At 44.2% G+C, this 21,116-nt stretch overlaps 1 protein-coding gene across 2 annotated transcripts; it reads right to left on the bottom strand.

The window, feature by feature from the left end:
- Positions 1 to 2,758: 2,758 nt before the first annotated feature.
- Positions 2,759 to 20,695, bottom strand: LOC129707484 (protein FAM110B-like). Of its 2 annotated transcripts, none has more exons than XM_055652540.1 (2): positions 20,498 to 20,695; positions 2,759 to 4,856 (listed from the first exon to the last, which is right to left on the bottom strand). In XM_055652540.1, the coding sequence occupies exon 2, from the start codon at positions 4,635 to 4,637 to the stop codon at positions 3,645 to 3,647; it is 993 nt and encodes a 330-aa protein (XP_055508515.1). In that variant the 5' UTR covers positions 4,638 to 4,856; positions 20,498 to 20,695; the 3' UTR covers positions 2,759 to 3,644. The 2 variants fall into 2 exon arrangements, with proteins under 2 accessions (XP_055508515.1, XP_055508516.1); XM_055652541.1 differs by lacking the exon at positions 20,498 to 20,695 and adding an exon at positions 20,421 to 20,444.
- Between the last annotated feature and the right edge of the window lie 421 nt (positions 20,696 to 21,116).

Genomic DNA, 21,116 nt, shown 5'->3' with positions numbered 1-21,116 from the left:
TGTTGTACCAAAAAATCATGCAGTATCATTTATTCATTGGCATAAGTGCAGTGATCTGTATATGGACATGTTGGGCAGAGTATGCCATTATGCTAGATTAATGTGCTATCTACAGCACAAGAAATCTGTTGAAATCTATCGGATGACACAGTGGCACAGAGTTGCTGCTTTACTCAGGTTTGATCCGGACTACAGGTGCTGTCTGTAAGGAGTTTGCACGTTCTTCTTGTGACCGCGTGGGTTTTCTCCAGGCGCTGCGGTTATCTCCCACATTCCAAAGACGTGCAGGTTTGTAGGTCAATTGGCTTCTGTAAATTGCCCCCTTAGTGTGTCAGATTTTAACTCCAGGCGCTGTGGACTCGACCAATGCAGCGATAAACTTCTACCGCTCCCACATTTACCAAAGACGTGCAGGTTTGTAGGTTCTCCGACCAGAATTGGAGGGTGGTGAAAATTGCTTTCTGTAAATTGCCCAAAGCAAGCGCTGTCTGCGGAGATACTGGCGTCAGCTAAAGATTCAAACTAAATAAACAAAAACAAAAGCTCGCACTCATCATCGCCAGATGCAAAATTGGGATAACATAGAACTATTGCACAGGTGATCATTGGTCAGTGTGGACTCTGTGGGCCGAAGGGCCTGTTTTCACATCTGTATCTCCAAACTAAACCTCAAGCTGGTGGAAAATAAATTTGGAGTCATCCTTTGTTCTTTATCCTTTGTTCTTTAGTCATCCTTTGTTCTGCTACCCCCACTTCAGTTTTACATTACAAAAGCATATCGAGTACACATAGGAATAGTGTTGTTAGGTTTCAATACCAATTAATTATCAAGAGTATTCAATGGATCCAAATTCTTTGTAATTATTCCATAGCTGGTATTTTGTACTCTTGATATGCGAGCTGTTTCACTCAGTGGTATAATCAGCCAGCACTCTTTATGATTGGGGTTATATTTATTAATAGGTGTAGGTAAAGTTCAGTTCTTTGCTTGTAGTTTATTGTGAATGTCTGTCTCACCAGCAAGATCCAAAAAGTCATTTTTCTTTAGTAAATGTGGATTTTCCCCCTTGCTGTCATAGATGGATCCTTCACCAATATCTCATCTGTGTTCTGTATTTCTTCTCTTGCTCCCCCTCATGGAAAGTTCCCCCGGTCCTTACTGTTCCCCTCACCAGCCTCTGCTTCCAGCACATCATTCTCTGACATTTCCACCATCTTCAGCATCATCCCACCACCAGTCACGTCTTCCCATCCGAACCCCTCTGCCTTCTGCAGAGAATGCTATTTCTGAAACTCAATAGACAATTGGTGTAGGAGTAGGCCATTTGGCCCTTCGAGCCAGCACTACCATTCAATGTGATCATGGCTGATCATCCCCAATCAGTACCCCTTCTCCCCATATCCCCCGACTGCTATCTTTAAGAGCCCTATCTAGCTCTCTCTTGAAAGTATCCAGAAAACTGGCCTCCACTGCCCACTGAGGCAGAAAATTCCACAGACTCACAACTCTGTGTGGAAAAGTTTCCTCATCTCTGTTCTAAATGTCTTACCTCTTATTCTTAATCTGTGGCCCCTGGTTCTGGACTCCCCCAACATCAGGAACATTTCCTGCCTCTAGCATGTCCAAACCCTTAACAATCTTATGTTCCCTCAATAAGATAATCTCACATCCTAAACTCTAGAGTGTACATGCCCATCCTAAACTCTCGGTGTACATATCTCAGCATATGACAGTCCTGCCAATTAACCTTGTAAACCTACGCTGCACTCCCTCAATAGCAATAATGTCCTTCCTCAAATTAGAGGGCCAAAACAGCACAGAATATTCCAGGTGTGGTCTCACTAGGGCTCTGTACAACTGCAGAAGGACCTCTTTGCAACTTGGTTCACTTACCCCTTCCCACCTCAAGGAGCCTCTCCCCGGGTACTTCCCCCTGCAACTGACCTTTCTATCCTAGGCCTCATCCATTGCCAGAATGTGGCCACATGCAAACTGGAGGAACAGCACCTCGTTCAGCTTGGGTGGTTTACACCCCAGCGGTATGAACATTGAATTCTCCAATTTTGGTCAACTAACCTACAAAGCCCCCACCTCCTACCCCATTCTCTTCCCTGTGACCCACCTGAATTCATACTCAAGTCAAGTCAACTCACTTTTATTTCTATAGCACATTTAAAAAACAACTCTCGTTGACCAGTGTGCTTTACATTGGTGGAGGTACTAATGTTATACAACAGTGGTTCATAGACTAAGTACATACATAATCTATGAACCACTGTTGTACAACGTTAGTTATAACTTATTTCTCCCTCCCTTTATCTATATTCCTTCCTCAGGCTTCACATCTTCTATCCTAATATCATGATCTCATACTTTCTCCTCCCCCCCCCCAAAAAAAAAAATCACTGACCTTGTTCAACCATCTTGCTATCTTGCCCCCCCCCCCCCCCCAACCCATTACCTGTAAACATCTATCACTCAGGCACCCCCCCCCCCCCCCCCCCCATTCAGTCTTAACAAGGATCCTAACCCAAAACATGACCTATCCATGTTCTCCAGAGATGCTGCCTGACCTATTGAGTTACTCCAGCACTTAGTGCCTTGTGTTTATCTCCAAGGTTATTACTTAATTCAACTTCAATTTATATAAATATTAATTTTCAAACTGCTGTGGCAGAATGTTAAACTCATTGGCTCCAGAATTATTAATCCAGCCATTTGGTATCTTAAGTTTTTGTTCACAAACAGTCACTTTAAAAGAATTGGTAGTACTTTATTGACCAACATAAAGCAGATTCAAACTGTAGGCTGAATTTTGCTGGACATAGTATATATATTATTGATAATAATTCTGATATTATGTCCACTCTAGAGGCAAAATACAACAATATTGTATTTTCATGTTTACAGCTATTGGCCTCTAATTAAAGTAGCAAAATATTCCAATTGTAGTCTTCTAAAAAATACATAACAGTCAAAGGTTCAGTATTAAGAAAATGAGATACTGACAAGTGATAATACAGCATGTGACAGCACAGACTTAATATAGATAACTTTCATCTCCAGATAAAAGTACATTTGCTACCAGATAAAGGGTAATACAAATTATTTTAAGTTTGAAACGCAGCAAATCAGTGTCTAAAATAGGAATGATATTCTTATTTCAGACAACCTTCACCAAGATAAAAAGTGTATACCCATATTTTATCCTTCTTTTCTCTGAAATGACAATGGCCTGCTGCATATTTGAATCACATTTTGTTTACTACTGTTATGCATCAAAGCTTAGTAAATCTATACAGATTTGTCCCATTTCAGATTTGTTGTTCAAAAGATGATCTCTGAAGATCTTCATTGTTTTTGTTATAAAAATCACCCAAATCATTCAGTTTCTCTCAACAGACCTAAAACGTATCAAAATGGAATTCAAAGTTTTAAAATTGTGCAGTCTTTTTCACAGTTTACACAAGGTCAGCCCTTAACAAGTTTTATAAAAAAAAGTCTTTAAAGAGTAGCAGTCAGTGGCAGTAATGAACACAAGTTAAAATTTTCACATTCCCAATGAAGTGGCAAATCCTACATCAAAGATAAGATCATGAAGTCAGTTTCAGCTTCTCCCATTGTCCTGGTATCTCCTCCTGCCTTATACAGGCGACACCCTTCGAGACTCCTTTGCTTCCCTGCAGCTGTACAGCCACTTAATGACCCTGGCATTACGTTCAATGATGGAGATCCCATAGGGGATGCGTTCACTTGGCTTCTCCTCGATGGCGTTGCTGCACTGGGAGCGGCCGTACTCCGAGCTCAGGTTACTTGCGCTGTGGAGCTTGAGGGACACGATGTCGGAGCTGGCTCTGGCCAAGCACTCCATCCCTACATTCTCCAACTCCTCGGGATCCAGGCCACAGTAGTTGAAGAACCGCTCCAGGTTGGCGCTGACCCGGGAATAGCGGTCACTCAGATCGGACTTGGACCGGTGCAGGGAGAGCTGCTGCCGGGCGCTCAGCTCGGGTTGAAGCCTCCACGACGAGCCCTTGGAGCTGGAAGAGGACACGAGTCTGGACTTGGACATGGACGGGCAGGGCGGTGTCCTGACACACCTGCTCACACTGGGGCGCACGTCCACGCGCCTCACCGCCGCGTTGTGAGCCGGCACAAGGAGGGCACTCCGCAGCTCCTTCCCGTGGCTGTTCACCAGCTCCTTCCCCCGCTGGGATCCCCGTGGATTACCAGCGCTGGGATTGCCCGCGTGTTCGCCGATCGACTGCTTGGTCGGCGAGTTTGGCGTCTCGCAGGCGAGCATCAGGTTTCTCAGAGTCTCCAGGTTTAAAGCCCCTCTCCAGTCCGAGTTGTCCGTTCTGCCAACCCCAGCGCTGCAGGTTTTCCTGGCACTTTGCTGGGTCCGTCTGATGATTGGTAACGGGACCGGTTCACTCGCCTTCACCGGCTCCTGCCGCGTACCTGCCACCTGTTGACTCTTCACATATTTCAACTTATCGGCCTCCAGCCTCTCCACGGCACTCGGCTTCTTGCTACTGCCCTCCAACTGCTTTCGAAAATAATCTGGCCCCTTGTTCAGAATCCGAAAAGGAATGGGGGCGGTGAAAGTAGACGTGCCGGACACTTGTTGCAGCATTTCCTTTGCTTTTGCTCTTTCTGCTTCTTGTTATCAGGGTCAAGACTTAGAATCCACTTGCACACATCATCACAGGGACATCATACTTCGCATCCAATCCAACCAGATAAAAATGCATCAATAAAGGTCCCAGTTTTGCAAATTACTCGTCAGATTCTTGGTTTTACTTGAAAGTTGCTTTTCTAGTCTTTGCGATTGCCTCCAGCCAGCAGGGATTTTCTGTAAAAGCAGAAAGGAATATTAATATCAATTTTAAACTTCCAGTTCACTTTGTCACGTGTACCGAGGTACAGTGAAAAGCTTTTGTGGCGCGCTATCTAGTCAGCAGAAAGACAATCCATTGTTATAATCAAGCCATTTACACTGTATAAAGAAAGAAATGTTCCAGTGGGAATAGAGATTTAAGTGTGTGGAACGATTGTAATAAGAGTTTTGCCCTGTCCCACTTAGGAAACCTGAACGGAAACTCCTGGAGACTTTGCGCCCCACCCAAGGTTTCCGTGCGGTTCCCAGAGGTTTTTGTCACTCTCCCTACCCGCTTCCAATACCTGCAACCTCCGGGAACCACCTGCAACCTCCGGGAACCGCACGGAAACCTTGGGTGGGGCGTAAAGTCTCCAGAGGTTCCCGCTCAGGTTTCCCCAAGTGGGACAGGGGCATTTGTATATCTGCTTCTGTGGCTAGCAGCAAATTGTCGCTTGGGTTGTGCACCATCTTGGAAGGGGGAATCTTAAAATCCAAAACCCTCCAGCGATGGTCACTTATTGAGACACACGTTGTCCCCCTTGAAGGGAACCCCATACACCTTCCCAAAATGCATTGCCAAACATGGATTACTCTACTGGTATCAAACCACCACCATAACCAAGACCACATTATAAAGTTTGCAGAATGGATACATTGACAGGACAGGTTTAGAGGGATTTGGGCCAAATATAGGCAAGTGATAGATTGGATGTTGAGAGGATGTTTCCGCTCGTGGGAGAGTCTCGGGCCAAGAATTAGACACAGCCTAGAATTAAAGGACATTCCTTTAGGAAGGAGGCGAGGAGGAATTTATTTAGTCAGAGGGTGGTGAATCTGTGGAGTTCATTGCCACATCAGGCTGCGGAGGCCAGGTCGATGGATATTTTTAAGGCCGAGGCAGTGTCTTGATTAGCACAGGTGTTAGGGGTGATGGGGAGAAGGCAGGAGAATGGGGTTAGGAAGGAGAAATAGATCGGCAATGAGTAGACGCGATGGGCCGAATGAAGTAAGACTAGTGTGGAAGGTACATGTTGGCCAGTGTGGGCAGGTTGGGGCAAAGGGCCCGTTTCCAAACTGTATGTTTCCAAGGATCCTAATCCAAAACATTGCCTATCCATTCTTCCCACAATTGCCGTTTGACCCACCGGGTTCCTGCAGTCCTTTGATTTTTGCTCAAGATTCCAGCATCTGCAGTTCCTTGTGTATCTCTCTACCAAGTTAGGCCATTGTTAACAAGGTGCAAAACAAAATTATACGCATTTATAAGCACTTGGCTTTCCCATTCCTAGAACATCTGAAAGCATTGCACAAAAATGCAATAATTGTAATACACAATTACTAATGGCAAGAAGAAACATGCAGTGACTGTAGACATAACAAAAATGCTGATAGATTTGACTGAACAATCAAGTATTGATGGTGTTTATCAAAATGCATTCAAGTATCCATGCTGTATCTCTAAACTGAACATCTCTTTTGGATTTGGAGATTCTCATTAACTTTTCCCCAATGATTGTGAAGTTGTGTGCATGCTGCTCTCAAATATTGCTCTGCTCTTTAGATAACCAACAAGGCTCACAGGTGGAGAAATGGAAAGAGCGCCCAGAGCAAGCTCAGAAGACAGTTCTAAAGACATTAGGTACATGAATAGAGAAGGTTTGCAAAGACAGGGGCCAAAGGGGGGGGGGGCAAATGGGATTAACTCAGCTCGACATCTTTGGTCAGCAAGGACATGATGGGCCAAAGGGCCCGTTTCTTTAGCCTTTACTTTAGAGATACAATCTGGAAACAGGCCCTTCGGCCCACCGAGTACACGCCAACCAACGATCACCCCCTTCCTCCTCCGCAACATCCTCCTCCACACCAAGGACAATTTACATTTTTTACCAACGCCAGATTAGCCAACAAATCAGCAAGTCTTTGGAGCGTGGGAGGAAACCAGAGCACCCGGAGAAAATCCATGCGGTCACAGGTAGAATGTACAAACTCCGTACAGACAGCACTCCTAGGCAGGATCGAACCCAGGTCTTTGGCGCTGCCAGGCCACAACTCCACCACTGCGAACCACACTGCGCCAACACTCTCTATAAAATGTTGAGGGAAGAATGGATGCTGGCCAGAACACTAGGAAATATCACTGCTCTGTGACTAGTGTTGCAGAATTTTTCATTAGATTAACATCTCTTTAAAAAAACCAACTTAGAATACCTCTGGCAATTTTGCTGTCCTGCACTACTGCACTCAAATATCAACCTCAGTTATGTGATCAAGGTAGTGGCATGGGGTTTGAGCTTAGAATTATCCGAGCCAGCAAGACAATGATATCTTTAACCCGAAGGAGAAATCGTCATGTTAGCCATTAAGCACGGGTTTAGAGCACAAATTTTAGAATTTGACCCTACTACAGGATGAACAGCCCGACTGGAGATCCTTGGGCTAATCGTTAGTTTGTTGTGGCTTCTTTTCTTTCACAACGCATCTCATACTAGTTCAGAGGAGAATTCGAATACTACTAGAAGGACAATGGACAATGGACAATGGACAATGGACAATGGACAATGGACAATGGACAATGGAGTAGGCCATTTGGCACTTCAAGCCAGCACCACCATTCAATGTGATCATGGCTGATCATCCCCAATCAGTATCCTGTTCCTGCCTTCTCCCCATATCCCCCGACTGACGGGATTGATCCCTGGGATGGCGGGACTGTCATATGAGGAAAGATTGAAAAGACTAGGCTTGGATTCACTGGAGTTTAGAAGGATGAGGGGCAAACTTGTAGAAAAATATAAAATTATAAAAGGACTAGACAAGCTAGATGCAGGAAAAATGTTCCCAATGTTGGGCGAGTCTAGAACCAGGGGCCACAGTCTTATAATAAAGGGGAGGTCATTTAAGACTGAGGTGAGAAAAAACCTTTTCACCCAGAGAGTTGTGAATTTGTGGAATTCCCTGCCACAGAGGGCAGTGGTGGCTAAGTCACTGGATGGATTTAAGAGATAGTTAGATAGGGCTCTAGGGGCTAGTGGAGTCAAGGGATATGGGGAGGGCAGGCACGGGTTATTGATAGGGGACGATCAGCCATGATCACAATGAATGGCGGTGCTGGCTAGAAGGGCCGAATGGCCTCCTCCTGCACCAGTTTTTATGTTTCTATGACCGCTATTTTTTAAGAGCCCTACCTAGCTCTCAGTTGAAAGCATCCAGAGAGCCCGCTTACTCCTTATTCTTAAACTGTGGCCCCTGGTTCTGGACCCCCCCAACATCGGGAACGTGTTTCCCAGCCCTTAACAATCTTATATGTTTCAATGAGAACTCCTCTCATCCTTCTAAACTTCAGAGTGTACAAGCCCAGCTGCTCCATTCTCTCAGCAGGAAAGTGGCAGGAAATATCCACGTTACAGAAGTCTAGTGGCACCTACAACCATTGTAATGAAGTGCTTTGAAAAAGTTGCAAATCAGCCCCTGCCTCAGACACAACCCGAATCCGCTACAATTTACCTCTCGGCAAAACAGGACATCAGTGGATATTTATCTCACTCGAAGGGCTGAATGGCCTCCTCCTGCACCTATTGTCTATTGATGAGTGCTTGGCCACGCTCTCCTTTCTTTGTATTCTTGAATGATTAGCTGAGCACAGCTCCAACATTTCCAAAAACGACACAAAGTGCTAGAGTTATTCAGCTGGTCAGGCAGCAACACTTAGAGAACTTAGATTGGTGACATTTAGTCAGAACCCTTATTCAGATCCAAAGAGTCACATAGCCATGTTCTCCAGAGATGCAGCCCGACCCACTGAGTTACTCCAGCAATTTGTCTTTTTTAATTAAAATATATAAACCAACATTTGCAGTTCCTTGCAAAGGTAGTGAGGAATATTGTTCACAGCCCTCTACTTTAGAATTGCATTATTGTTGGTGAACAATTTCCATAGATGCTCCAGAAATGTCCACCAAGTTGTTTCAGCACATTCTCTTTGTTTTGTAAACCATTATCTGCAGTTTCTTGTGTCGACAAGTTCACCACTGTGGTTGGCCAAATCATTAGTAGTGATGATCAGGATAGACTTTTGACTGAGATTTCTCTCTTGAACAAGGGACAAATGAAAGGAGATAGATTGTGAACCACTTCATTTCAACCCTTCATCAGAGCAATCAACGGCACTGGGCCTGTACTCGCTGGAGTTTAGAAGGACGAAGGGGGAGGGGAGGGGGGGACCAATTTGGTAAGTTTCAACGGACCTCATTGAAACTTACCAAATAGTGAAAGGCTTGGATAGAGTGGATGTGGAGAGGATGTTTCCACTAGTGGGAGAGTCTAGGACTACAGATCATAGCCTCAGAATTAAAGGACATCCCTTTAGAAATGAGATGAGGGGGAATTTATTTTGTCAGAGGGTGGTGAATCTGTGGAATTCTTTTCCACAGAAGGCTGTGGAGGCCATGTCAATGGATATTTTCAAGGCGGAGATAGATTCATGATTAGTACAAGTGTCATGGGGAGATGGCAGGAGAATGGGGTTAAGACGGAAGAGATAGATCAGCTATGATTGAATGGCAGAGCAGACTTGATGGGCCAAATGGCCTAAATTCTGCTCCCATCACTTATGACCTCTTTTGTGACCCCTTCCAGGACAAGGGGTCACAGCTTAAGGATAAGGGGGAAATCCTTTAAAACCAAGATGAGGAGAACTTTTTTCACACAGAGAGTGGTGAATCTCTGGAACTCTCTGCCACAGAGGGTAGTTGAGGCCAGTTCATTGGCTATATTTAAGAGGGAGTTAGATGTGGCCCTTGTGGCTAAGGGGATCAGAGGGTATGGAGAGAAGGCAGGTACGGGATACTGAGTTGGATGATCAGCCATGATCATATTGAATGGCGGTGCAGGCTCGAAAGGGCCGAATGGCCTACTCCTGCACCTAATTTCTATGTTTCTATGTTTCTATGACCTAAATACACAAAAAAAGCTCCCAGTATTGAAAGTCTGCACACACCTCACAGCAACTGCAAAGCCAACAGTGTTGTATTCCAATCACTGGGTTGTGCAACAAAGAGAATTAAAAAAGTTTTCCTTTCCGGTCCTTAAGCTTGTTACGACATTTAATTAGATCATGATTGATCAGCACACAACACCATTTTAATCTGGTTTGCCTTAATGCAATCCACAACAAATTTATCAGACTCAGTTGTGTTATTCTCAATTGGCCTGGCCTCAGCTTATTTAATGAGGAGTTTCTGACTTTTTCATTAATTTGTGTGACCAAGTGCTAGACAATACCCCAGAGCAACTTGGCTCTGATTTTAATGCTTTGTCACCTTATTATCAACTCGTCACCAAAGAAAATAGCTGTTTCCCTAATCCATTCCATTAATCCTTTTAATTTTTCATGCTCGTCTTGCAGTGGCGGAACCAACACAAGGAAGGCCACAAAGTGCTGGAATAACACAGGTCGGGCAGCATCACTGGAGAACATGGATGATATGTGACGTTTCGGGTCGGGAAACATCCCGAAATCTATGTTCTCCAGACTTGCTGTCTGACAAAAGAATTTATGGTACAAAAAAAAATGCTGGAGAAACTCAGCGGGTGCAGCAGCATCTATGGAGTGAAGGAAATAGGCAACGTTTCGAAACCCTTCTTCAGACTGATTGGGGGGGTGGGGAGAAGAAAGGAAAAAGGAGGAGCCCGAGGCCTGAGGGCGAGATAGGAATGGTAGGATCCTCCTCTATTTTCTACCTGCCCCCCCCCCCCCCCCACCCCCACCAAACTGAAGGGTTTTGGCCTGAAACGTTGCCTATTTCCTTCGCTCCATAGATGCTGCTGCACCTGCTGAGTTTCTCCAGCATTTTTGTGTACCTTCGATTTTCCAGCATCTGCAGTTCCTTCTTAAACACAAAAGAATTTATGGTCTGGCTTAGGTTTAGGCTCAGATTTTGGTGCACCAGGCAGTGCCACCGCCTCACAGCGCCAGAGACCCGGGTTCAATCCCGACCTCGGATGCTATCTGAGTGGAGTTTGCGTGTTCTTCCTGTGACCGTGCGGCATTCCTCCCGATGCCCTTGTTTTCCTCCCACGTACTTAAGATGTGCAGGATCGTAGGTTAATTAGGCGCCAAAAAAAAAATTGTACCCCCAATATGTAGAGAGTGGATGATAAAGTGGGATAACATGCAACTAGTGTGAACGGGGTGCTTGGTGGTCAGCATAGACTGGGTGGAACGAAGGGCCTGTTTCCAAGATGTATTTGGATGATTGTAGTCTGCCATTACCTCGAAGATAAACACAAAAGGCTGGAGTATCTCAGCAGGACAGGCAGCATCTCTGGATAGATTGCCTGAAGATGGGTCTCGACCCAAAACGACACCCATTCCTTCTATCGAGAGACGCTACCTGTCCAGCTAAATTACTACAGCATTTTGTGTCTAATCTTCGGCTTAATCCATCGTCTGCAGTTCCCTCCTGCCATTACCTCGACGGTTACAATCAAATCCAACAACATTTCAGCAACACTCGAGGGAGAAGCATAAAAGAAAAATGAGAAAATCTCTCTCATGTGCCCAAGGAGATAACAGGAACTTGTAAAAAGATAAAAGCCCTTTTGATCCTCAATATCTGCTGAACAAAAAAGAGGGTAAAACAAGATGAAAGAGGAATTACCCCAGTGAATAATGTTGCAACTAAATAATTCATGTTCCAGTCATACAACACGACATCATGCCTGTTTCTATTTCGACAGCTCGGTGCAGGCTGCAAAGCGACAATCTCCAGATTATTTACCAAAAGAAAACATTCCCAACTAATTGTCTTCAACCAGCTGGAAAATAAACATTATTGCACAAAATATCAATCATGATAATTCTGTTGCAGCTTGTTCCAGCTAGTGCTATAATTCGCTGCTGCATAACTAAATATTACATGCATTAGAGAAGAATGTGACCCTTTCTGCCAGTTGCAGTAACAAGACTGCAAACGTTCTCACCAACTTGATAGTGGCACGTTGACGCAGCGGTAGAGTTCCCGCCTTACAACGCCAGGGACCCAAGTTCGATCCTGACCACGGGTGCTCTCTGTACTGTTTATACGTCTTCCCCGCGACTGCCTGGGTTTCCCCCGGGTGCTCCAGTCTCCCACACGCCAAAGATGTACAGATTTGTAGATTAATTGGCTTTAGTAAAGATTGTAAATTGTCTCTAGTGTGTAGGATGTGCGGGTGATCGCTGGTCATTGCAGACTCGGTGGGCCAACACGCCAAGCCTATTTCCATGGGTATCTCTGAACTCAAAACCAAAAGAACCATTTACAGGTTCCTTTTGAGATTGAAATGTTGTGCATTGATTGGTATCATTTAGAATACATATCTTAAATGTAAACCTCATCCACATGTATATATCCGTCTGCAATCGCACTTGCAGTTGAATGACAAAATCCAACAAACTTTATCATATATACTTATTAAAAGTCTGATCTTGTACGTGTGTATATGTGGTCGTTTTCGTCTCCTAATCTGAGAAAAGACATTCTTGCCATAGAGGGAGTACAGAGAAGGTTCACCAGACTGATTCCTGGGAAGGTAGGACTTGCATATGAAGAAAGACTGGATGGACTCGGCTTGTACTCGCTAGAATTTAGAAGATTGAGGGGGGATCTTATAGAAACTTACAAAATTCTTAAGGGGTTGGACAGGCTAGATGCAGGAAGATTGTTCCCAAAGTTGGGGAAGCCCAGAACAAAGAGTCACAGTTTAAGGATAAGGGGGAAATCTTTTAGACCACGATGAGAAAAACATTTTTCACACAGAGAGTGGTGAATCTCTGGAATTCTCTGCCACAGAAGGTAATTGAGGCCAGTTCATTGGCTATATTTAAGAGGGAGTTAGATGTGGCCATTGTGGCTAAAGGGATCAGGGGGTATGGACAGAAGGCAGGCACAGGATACCGAGTTGGATGATCAGCCATGATCATATTGAATGGCAGTGCAGGCTCGAAGGGCCGAATGGCCTACTCCTGCACCTATTTTCTATGTTTCTTTGTCTTTACATTTTCGCAAAAACACAACGTGGTAACGATTACATTTTTTACATATTCCAATTTACATTTTTCCCTCTAGGTCAAGATCTCCTTAACTGTACATTTTATGCTTTATTTCTCGACTTATTCTCGTCTCATTACTGATTAAAAGTTGTTTTTTATTTAATCAAAAGACTTTGAATTTAAAACAACCAGCTTCAACTGATGACATCACAATGGCTTGGCTAGCAGTGAAGATTTCATCCTATATGAGGACCACACCTCCCGTGGGGGGGGGGGGGGGGGGGGGGGGGGTATGGGTAGGGGACGGGCGTGTTAGGGGAGCAGACCCAACAGTTCTGCACTTGGTCTAGTAACATTTAAAAATCAAACAGCATATCAATCTGCCTCCCTTAAGACCACTGATAATGGAGTCAGCTGCAAAGATGACTGCTTGCCAAAGGTGTCCTATTTCCAGTCTTCTGAAACCAGCATCTGCAGCGACATGCCCATCTGGCATGTGTGCCTTGTTGATTAAATCTAAGCAATTACCTCAAACATTGGTGAAGGCCTCAGATTGTGGTCAGAGTTGGGCAACATATCATTGGCTTCATGTCCCTTTAGGGGAAAATTAAAAAGGTACTCCACTACATCCTGCCATATTACCATTTTGAATTTTGTTATTTAACTTCCATGTAAAATTTGATTAATTAGACCATCGTCATAGAGTGATACAGCGTGGAAACAGGCCCTCCAGCCCAACAGGTCCCAGCTACACTAGTCCCACCTGTCTGCATTTGGCCCATATCCATGTATCCGTCTAATTGTTTCTTAAACATTGCGATAGTCTCCATATCATCCACCTCCTCTGGCAGCTTGTTGCATACACCCATCACCCTTTGTGTGAAAACATTACCCCTCAGATTCCTATTAAATCTTTTCCCTTTCATATTAAACATATGTCCTCTGGTTTTCAATCTCCCCTGCCCTGGGCAAGAGACTCTGTGCTTCGGCCCAATCTATTCTTCTCATGATTTTATACAGCTCTGTATGATCATCCCCTCATCAATTTTCTGAAGATACAAGTGATCACTTGCCTGTCTTTTCTATACTTCTCAAATACAATTTTATTTACATTTCTGTTAAATTGCATCTGATCCATTTAATTGCAGGTTTTATTCATTTTCTTTGGAATGTTTAACTATTTTAGGTTTGTTTCTTTTGCAACAGGTTTCTTTTCCTTTCTTCTTCGTTAAATCTTTATGGCCTTTCACTTTCTTTTTATGTTATAATATGAAGTGTCTTCAGTTGCACCACAAACCTTGTTTCTTTTTCCAACTAGTACTACGGTTATTAATTTATTAAAACAATTTTTATTATTGTATTAGCGTGTGTTGCATTTGTGGGCCTTTATCTGCTTCAAGTAAGAATTTCATTGTTCTGTTGTTGTTACATACGACTATTAAACACTCCACATATTCTGAGCACTTGATATTAAGCGCTTTCTATGCACAAAATAATTCGACATGATTTGTAGAAATAAGCAAATTAATAAAAAAATTATTCATCCATACGTCAAACAATGTAACTTCTACCTTCTGGCAGACGCAACAAGGCCTTCTGCGCCCACACCTCCAGACTCAGGAACAGTTTCATCACCAGAGCTATCGCTGCTCTGAACCAGCCCTGCTGAGTTCACCCACCCCCATGAACCGTCTTCCTCAGATGGTCACGTCGCACATCGACCCGGCACTGATCTATTTGCGCTTTATACTGTTTCTGTTTTACTGTCTTTTTTTATATAAATCATGTTTCTCTGGGGATCTAAATTTTAGTTGTTTAAGTTATGACATCGGATGGAAGCTGCATACTAAATCTCGTTGCTCCTATGTGCAATGACAATAAAATATATTATTATTAGGTGCCGAATACACTCTGCTCTGACCTACCATTAACTTATCGAACAATGTTTTGTAACCATAGATTTTTGATTTTTAAATACATTTAAAGGTAGTTGTAGGAACTCCAAGATCGATACCATCTCAACAACCATTCCCTGCACCACATTGTCCAGTTCTGATCAGTTCATGTGTAAATGGAACCTAGTCAGACTAAATGGCTAATTGACATTTTGCACATGAAAGAATCAACTCTTAATTATCCTATCAAATGGGACCTAGAACTCCCGTCCCACAGTTTAGTTTAGGGACAGCATGGAAACAGGCCCTTCTGTCCACCGAGTCTGCAACGACCAGCCATCCCCACACAAACACCAACACTATCCTACACACACTAGGGACAATTTACAATTATACCAAGCCAAATAACCTACAAACCGGTGCACCTTGAATGTGGGAGGAAACCGAAGATCTCAGAGCAAACCCGCGCAGGTCACGGGGAGAACGTACAAACTCTGTATAGTTAGGATCGAACCCGGGTCTCTGGCGCCACGAGGCAGCAACTCTACCACTGCGCCAGTGTTCATCCATTTCATTTTCTAAATACGTTTTTCCCCTCCTAAATCCAACACAACAACACGCTGGCTTTTACAACCCTTGTAGTTTCACTTTCTGCTCACACAAAGCCCTGTTTCCCGGTTAGTATCTCATTGTACATTTACAAACAAATCAATCTAAGCTGTAGAAAGATAAAAGGACATTCCAAACATATGTAGATGTTCAAGTATTTGTTCACAGATCTCACTCACAATACCATTGATATGTTTTCATTAGTGCCCTGATTATTGGGTCAAATCTGCGCCTAGTCAGAGGGTGGGTCTGTTCTTCCATCTGCCAGGTCGTTCCCTCAGGGGGTTTCCTCATGGCAACTAATTGTTTCGGGGAAATCGCCACATGCTTTTTAAATATTTGTTCTTTGTGAAAGAGATGCAAGCACATTTGTTTTAAGTTAGCGATGGCAATACTTTATGCTTAGACCCAAATTCACTGAATGGTCAAAATACTGGTGCTGGAAATGGTAGGCACAAAATGCTGGAGTTACTCAGCGGGTCAGGCAGCAAAGTTTACTCCAGCATTTTGTGTCTATCTTTGGTTTAAACCAACATCTGCAGTTCCTCCACATAGAAATGGTGTAAATGGGTGATCAGTGGGCTAAAGGGCAGAATGGCCTCCTCCTGCATCTATTTTCTAAGGCCCCATTTCCATGCTGTATCTCTAAACTATACACAACACAGCTAGACGTGGAATGATAATGCCAAATCTGACTCACATTTTGCAACCAATACCCAAGATATCTGCCATGACATCGTGTTTCTATTTCCCCATACCCGATGCCCTGTAGCCCATCAAATTGAGTCAGTTAACTAACCTCAAATTACAGGGAGTTTTGTAGCATAGGAAACAGAGTGATACCACCCCTGTTCATGTTATACAAGGTCTCACTGCAAACAAGGTCACCAAAATAGGGATAAATAAAAGGGACTTCCATCCTTTTGGTGTTCTATGAGGGCTGGACAAATTTGATGGTAGGTGCGAGAGAAAAGCATTTAATTCTAGTTCACACTATTTGATATTCCTGAAGAAACTACAACATCAAAGAATCAGCAGTCACCGTCCTGGAGGGTCCAAATCTTGCATCTTCCTTGCTCCTCATTCAAATCTCTGACCACAGACAGATATAGACCAATAATGCCGAGCCACTCGTGTCTACATGAATATGGAGCTTAAAAATCCAAATATCTTCATCAGGTTTTCTGAGCGCAGGAGGATGAGGGGTAATCTTATGGAGGTGCATAAAATGGTGAAGGGAATATTTAGGGTGAACTCACAGAGTCTTTCAGCCAGAGTAGGGTTTCAAGATTCAGAGGGCATGGGTTTAAGGTAGGGGTTCCCCAACCTTTTTCATCCCGTTTAACCTTGGCAACTTCAGTAGCACATAACAATGGTATTTCACTTATTTATGAACAACTAATGAACAGATACCGGTATACTAGAACCAAACAGTCAGTCAATGAGAAAAAATATGTACAAATCTAGAATCAACAAATTTACCCCTCGTATAGGCGAAATGTACCTCCTGGGGGGTAAATTTACCCCAGGTTGGGAACCCTTAGTTTAAAGTGAAAGGGGAAAGATAATAAGAACCAGAGGGGTAACTTTCTCCCCCACACAGAGGGTGGTGTGTATATGGTACAAACTGCCAGAAGGGGTAGTTGGGGCAGGTACTATAACAACATTTAAAATACATTTATATAGATTACATGGATAGGAAAGGTTTAGAAAGATGTGGGCCAAAGGAAGACAGGTGGGACGAATGTAGATGGGGCATCTAGGTTCATGTTATAGGAGCAGAATCAGGCCATTCGGCCCATGAAGTCTACTCTGGCATTCAATCATGGATGATCTATCTTTTCCTCCCAACCCCATTCTCCTGCCTCCCCCCCCCCCCCCCCCCCCCCCCCCCCCAAGCTTCTGACATGGGGAAGCTGGGTTGTCATGGGAAAGTGGGGCCGAAGGGCCTGTTTTCATGCTGTATGACTATGGCTGGTGGCAAACTGGTGAAGCCAAGCTTCCAAGTCTACAAAAGGTCTGAAGAAGGGTTTTGGCCCGAAATGTTGAAATTTCCTTCGCTCCATAGATGCTGCTGCACCCGCTGGGTTTCTCCAGCACTTTTGTCCACCTTCCAATTCTAAATCTAGGCCAACAATTTGGAATATCAGTATTTGTCCCTTTCCCAGACGAGCAAAACCATAACTGTTTATTTATTCAAAACCCTACAATGTACCACTAGGTCCCACTAGAGTGCAACTAAATGTTGCCATTCTGAATCTGTTCATTGAAAGTCTTAAATAATTAAAAATCACACAAATAGTTGCTTTAATCTAGGCCAATCTGCCGACTGCATGATAATGTGAAAACATCAAAGGTTAAGGAACATATTAGTAGACGGTTCACCATTAGAATTAACACCATGAACTTAGTGACCCAAGATGCCAGAGGTGACCTGCTACCCTTCTGATAACAGGAGATATTCCAGGATATTCACTGCAACAGATCCCTGCTTGTTTCAACTGATCTCAACTAGCCCTCTATAAACAAAGAGTGCGAAGCATCTTGTATTAATGTTTCTTCTCAAAGAAGTAAACCATATTTTTAAAAAAAAGTGCGCATTGACATCAATTTTTTATAGCAAGTCCTACCGAGATGGTTAGTCATCTACGAAAGATTTGATACAAAAGGATTGACACAAAGTGCTGGGGTAACTCAGCAGGTCAGGCAGCAATACTGGAGCACATGGGGAGTTGACCTTTCTGGTCGGGATCCTTCAACAATCAAAGATGTGGTCCTTATTTTGTAATAAACACAGCGAATAAACTGCTGTTTCTTTCCCGAACAAATGTTTTGATGTCTACTGATCTCTTCAAATTGCAATATGTTAGTTTGCTGTCGGGTTTGAAAGCAGCATATTTGGAGGAAATTTTCCTCAATGTTACTCCAAGTTTCAATGAAATCTGTCTTCTCCCCCATCCCAAGTGTGGTGAAGGAGGCAGATACAATAGTCGAGAGTCAAGAATGTTTTATTGTCATAGGTCACTGATAGAACAATGAAATTCTTGTTGCAGCACAACAGAATATGTAAACATAGCTCACTGTAAACAATATAATGAATGAGAAAAAAGTTCAGTGTGTATATACACATGTATGTATGTACACACACACAAAAAACAATAGTACAATAATAATAATAATAAATTGTAGTTCAGAGCTTATTTGAGGTTGTAGTGTTTAATAGCTTCATGGCTGTTGGGAAGAAGCTGTTCCTGAACGTTGCAGTTTAAGTGGCTTTTAGATCACTTAGGCATTAGACAACAGACAATAGGTGCAGGAGTAGGCCATTCGGCCCTTCGAGCCAGCACCACCATTCACTGGGATCATGGCTGATCATCCACAATCAGTATCCCTTTCCTGCCTTCTCCCCATACACAATGGATGGTTGGATATGTATCCCGTGTGGACAGAGATTAGTTTAACTTGGCATCATGTTCGACATGGACATTGTGGGCCGAAGGGCCTGTTAATGTACTGTACTAGGTTGGTTTTTTTTTTAAATAGATAAGGTCTGACATCCCTAGAAACGTTTCCAATAGATCAATTGGTCACCGAGTCAACGTCAGACACAAAGAGCTGGAGTAACTCAGCGGGACAGGCAGCATCACTGGAGAGAAGGAATGGATGACGTTTCGGGTCGAGACCCTTCTTCAGACTCAATCACCCATTCCTTCTCTCCAGAGATGCTCTCTGTCCCGCTGAGTTACTCCAGCTTTCTGTGTCTATCTTCGGTGTATCTGTGTCTGTCTAAACCAGCATCTGCAGTTCCTTCCTACACATTCAGTCCACGCCTTGGCTGCATATCTGTTACATCTGTCAGAATATATTGGCTTCATGAAGAACTCGCTGTTCTATTCAGACAAGACTCAACTCAAACATGTTACAGTACTGCTGAAGTACAGTCACTGATGTCCGGTGGACTGACTCTGGCGGTTAAGTTACACACAGCGACAGCCTGCAAGCTAGGAATTTGGCAATGGCCGTACAATTTGCTTAGTGGCTGTTTGATTGAAAGATTTGATAGCAAGAAACTGGAGATGCTGGTTTTATACTAAAGATAGACACAAAGTGTAGGAAGGAACTGCAGATGCTGGTTTACATTACAGAGAGAGAGACAAAGTGCCAGAGTAACTCAGCGGGTCAGGCAGCATCTATGGAGAGAGTAAAAAAAAAACCCCAGGATAGGTGACGTCTGGGCTGTGGACCCTTCTTCAACCTGACATCTCACAGATGCTGCCTGACCCGCTGAGTTACTCCGGGACCTTGTGTCCCATCTTCGATAGATTTAGTCCACTTTTTGAACGACCCGAGTTCACGGCTCCTTCGAGGGGGACAAAAAACCCTCCACAATCACAACTCTCTCTCTCTAGTTGATGTGTTTTAAGGCTCCATGTTAGGTCTCAGCTCGGGCTGGGATTTTGGAGGCAGGCACAACATGCTGGAGTTAACTCAGCGGGCGAGGGAGGCAGTGCCTCTGGGGGGAGAGAGAGAGAGAGAGAAGGAATGGGCGACGTTGTGTGAACTTGCCCTTGACACGCTATCGCAGTTCGAGCTAAATCATGCAGCAGGAATAAACCCCAGGGAAAGATTTCACCTGCGCACCAGGTAACACTTGAAATAACGAATAGAAATGGGCGTCCTATTTCACTGCACCCACAACATCAGGGAAGACAAAGGAGATAGACGAAGGCACGGTTTGGTCGAAGTCTCCCACAGATAAACTAGCGACCCAAGGCTCAATGTCCCGGGCTGGACATACAAAGAATAGTTTTACTAGGACGAGGCGCAGAGGGAAGGAACACCTAGATAGCCGCTGGTGAATTAGAGTCAGTACTCGCGGTGAAAAGAAACTATGAGAGAATAAGATTGGAGAAAGGGTAAATTAAACCATGCATTAAAATTATTTCGTACAGCATAGGGGGAACTTCACAATCCCCCCCCCCGCCTATACCTGGAACTAACCAGTGATCCCACGGTGAAACTAACCAGCTCGATCGTGGGCTGGAGAGCCCTTGGTCGTAGTGTGACACCTTCCTCACCTGTAAAGGAGTCCTTGCCTCGCACACTTTGCCACAGCGATGCCCCGGGGGTCTGGGCTGATCCGACACCAGCACAAGCGATGAAGGCGAGTGGCAGACGAGACGGTGCAAGTGCGACTTTGCCTCCCACAGCCTGTGTGGACTGCCTTCATATGCTGCTCGCCCCACAAAGAACTCATTTCCTGCTAATTTGTGGGCGGGGACAGCAACCTATCAGATGATTTAACCGTTTCCTATACTTTTTTTTTTCCCTCTCGCCGCCTGTCTAGTTTGAATATGCAAAGATGTGTGTGTGAGAGAGAGAGGCCGAGGGAGAGAGAAAGAGAGACAGACAGACACACAGACAGACAGGGAGAGGGAGAGGGAGAGATAGACAGACAGAGACACAGACACAGACAGACACACAGACAGAGAGGGAGAGATAGACAGACAGAGAGACAGACAGAGAGACAGACAGATAGAGGGGGAGCGAGAGACCTAGAGAGAGAGAGATGCCTGTGTTGTACAGGTACCCCCTGTCAGTATCACTCCCACTCCTCGCCCAGTCTAGATGGGCAAGTGCCAAATACTGTCAGTTGTCAACGCTCAGGTCCACCACATAGGGGGGTCGGGTGGAGCG

This window comes from Leucoraja erinacea, chromosome 21 (assembly GCF_028641065.1).
Source record: "Leucoraja erinacea ecotype New England chromosome 21, Leri_hhj_1, whole genome shotgun sequence".
Lineage (NCBI taxonomy): Eukaryota > Metazoa > Chordata > Chondrichthyes > Rajiformes > Rajidae > Leucoraja > Leucoraja erinaceus.
The sequence above is the reverse complement of the archived record's forward strand: the minus strand, read 5'-3'. Positions and strand labels throughout refer to the sequence as shown.

Coding starts and splice junctions, on each gene's coding strand:
- LOC129707484 (XM_055652540.1), bottom strand. CDS start 4,637: ATGCTGCAACAAGTGTCCGGCACGTCTACTTTCACCGCCCCCATTCCT.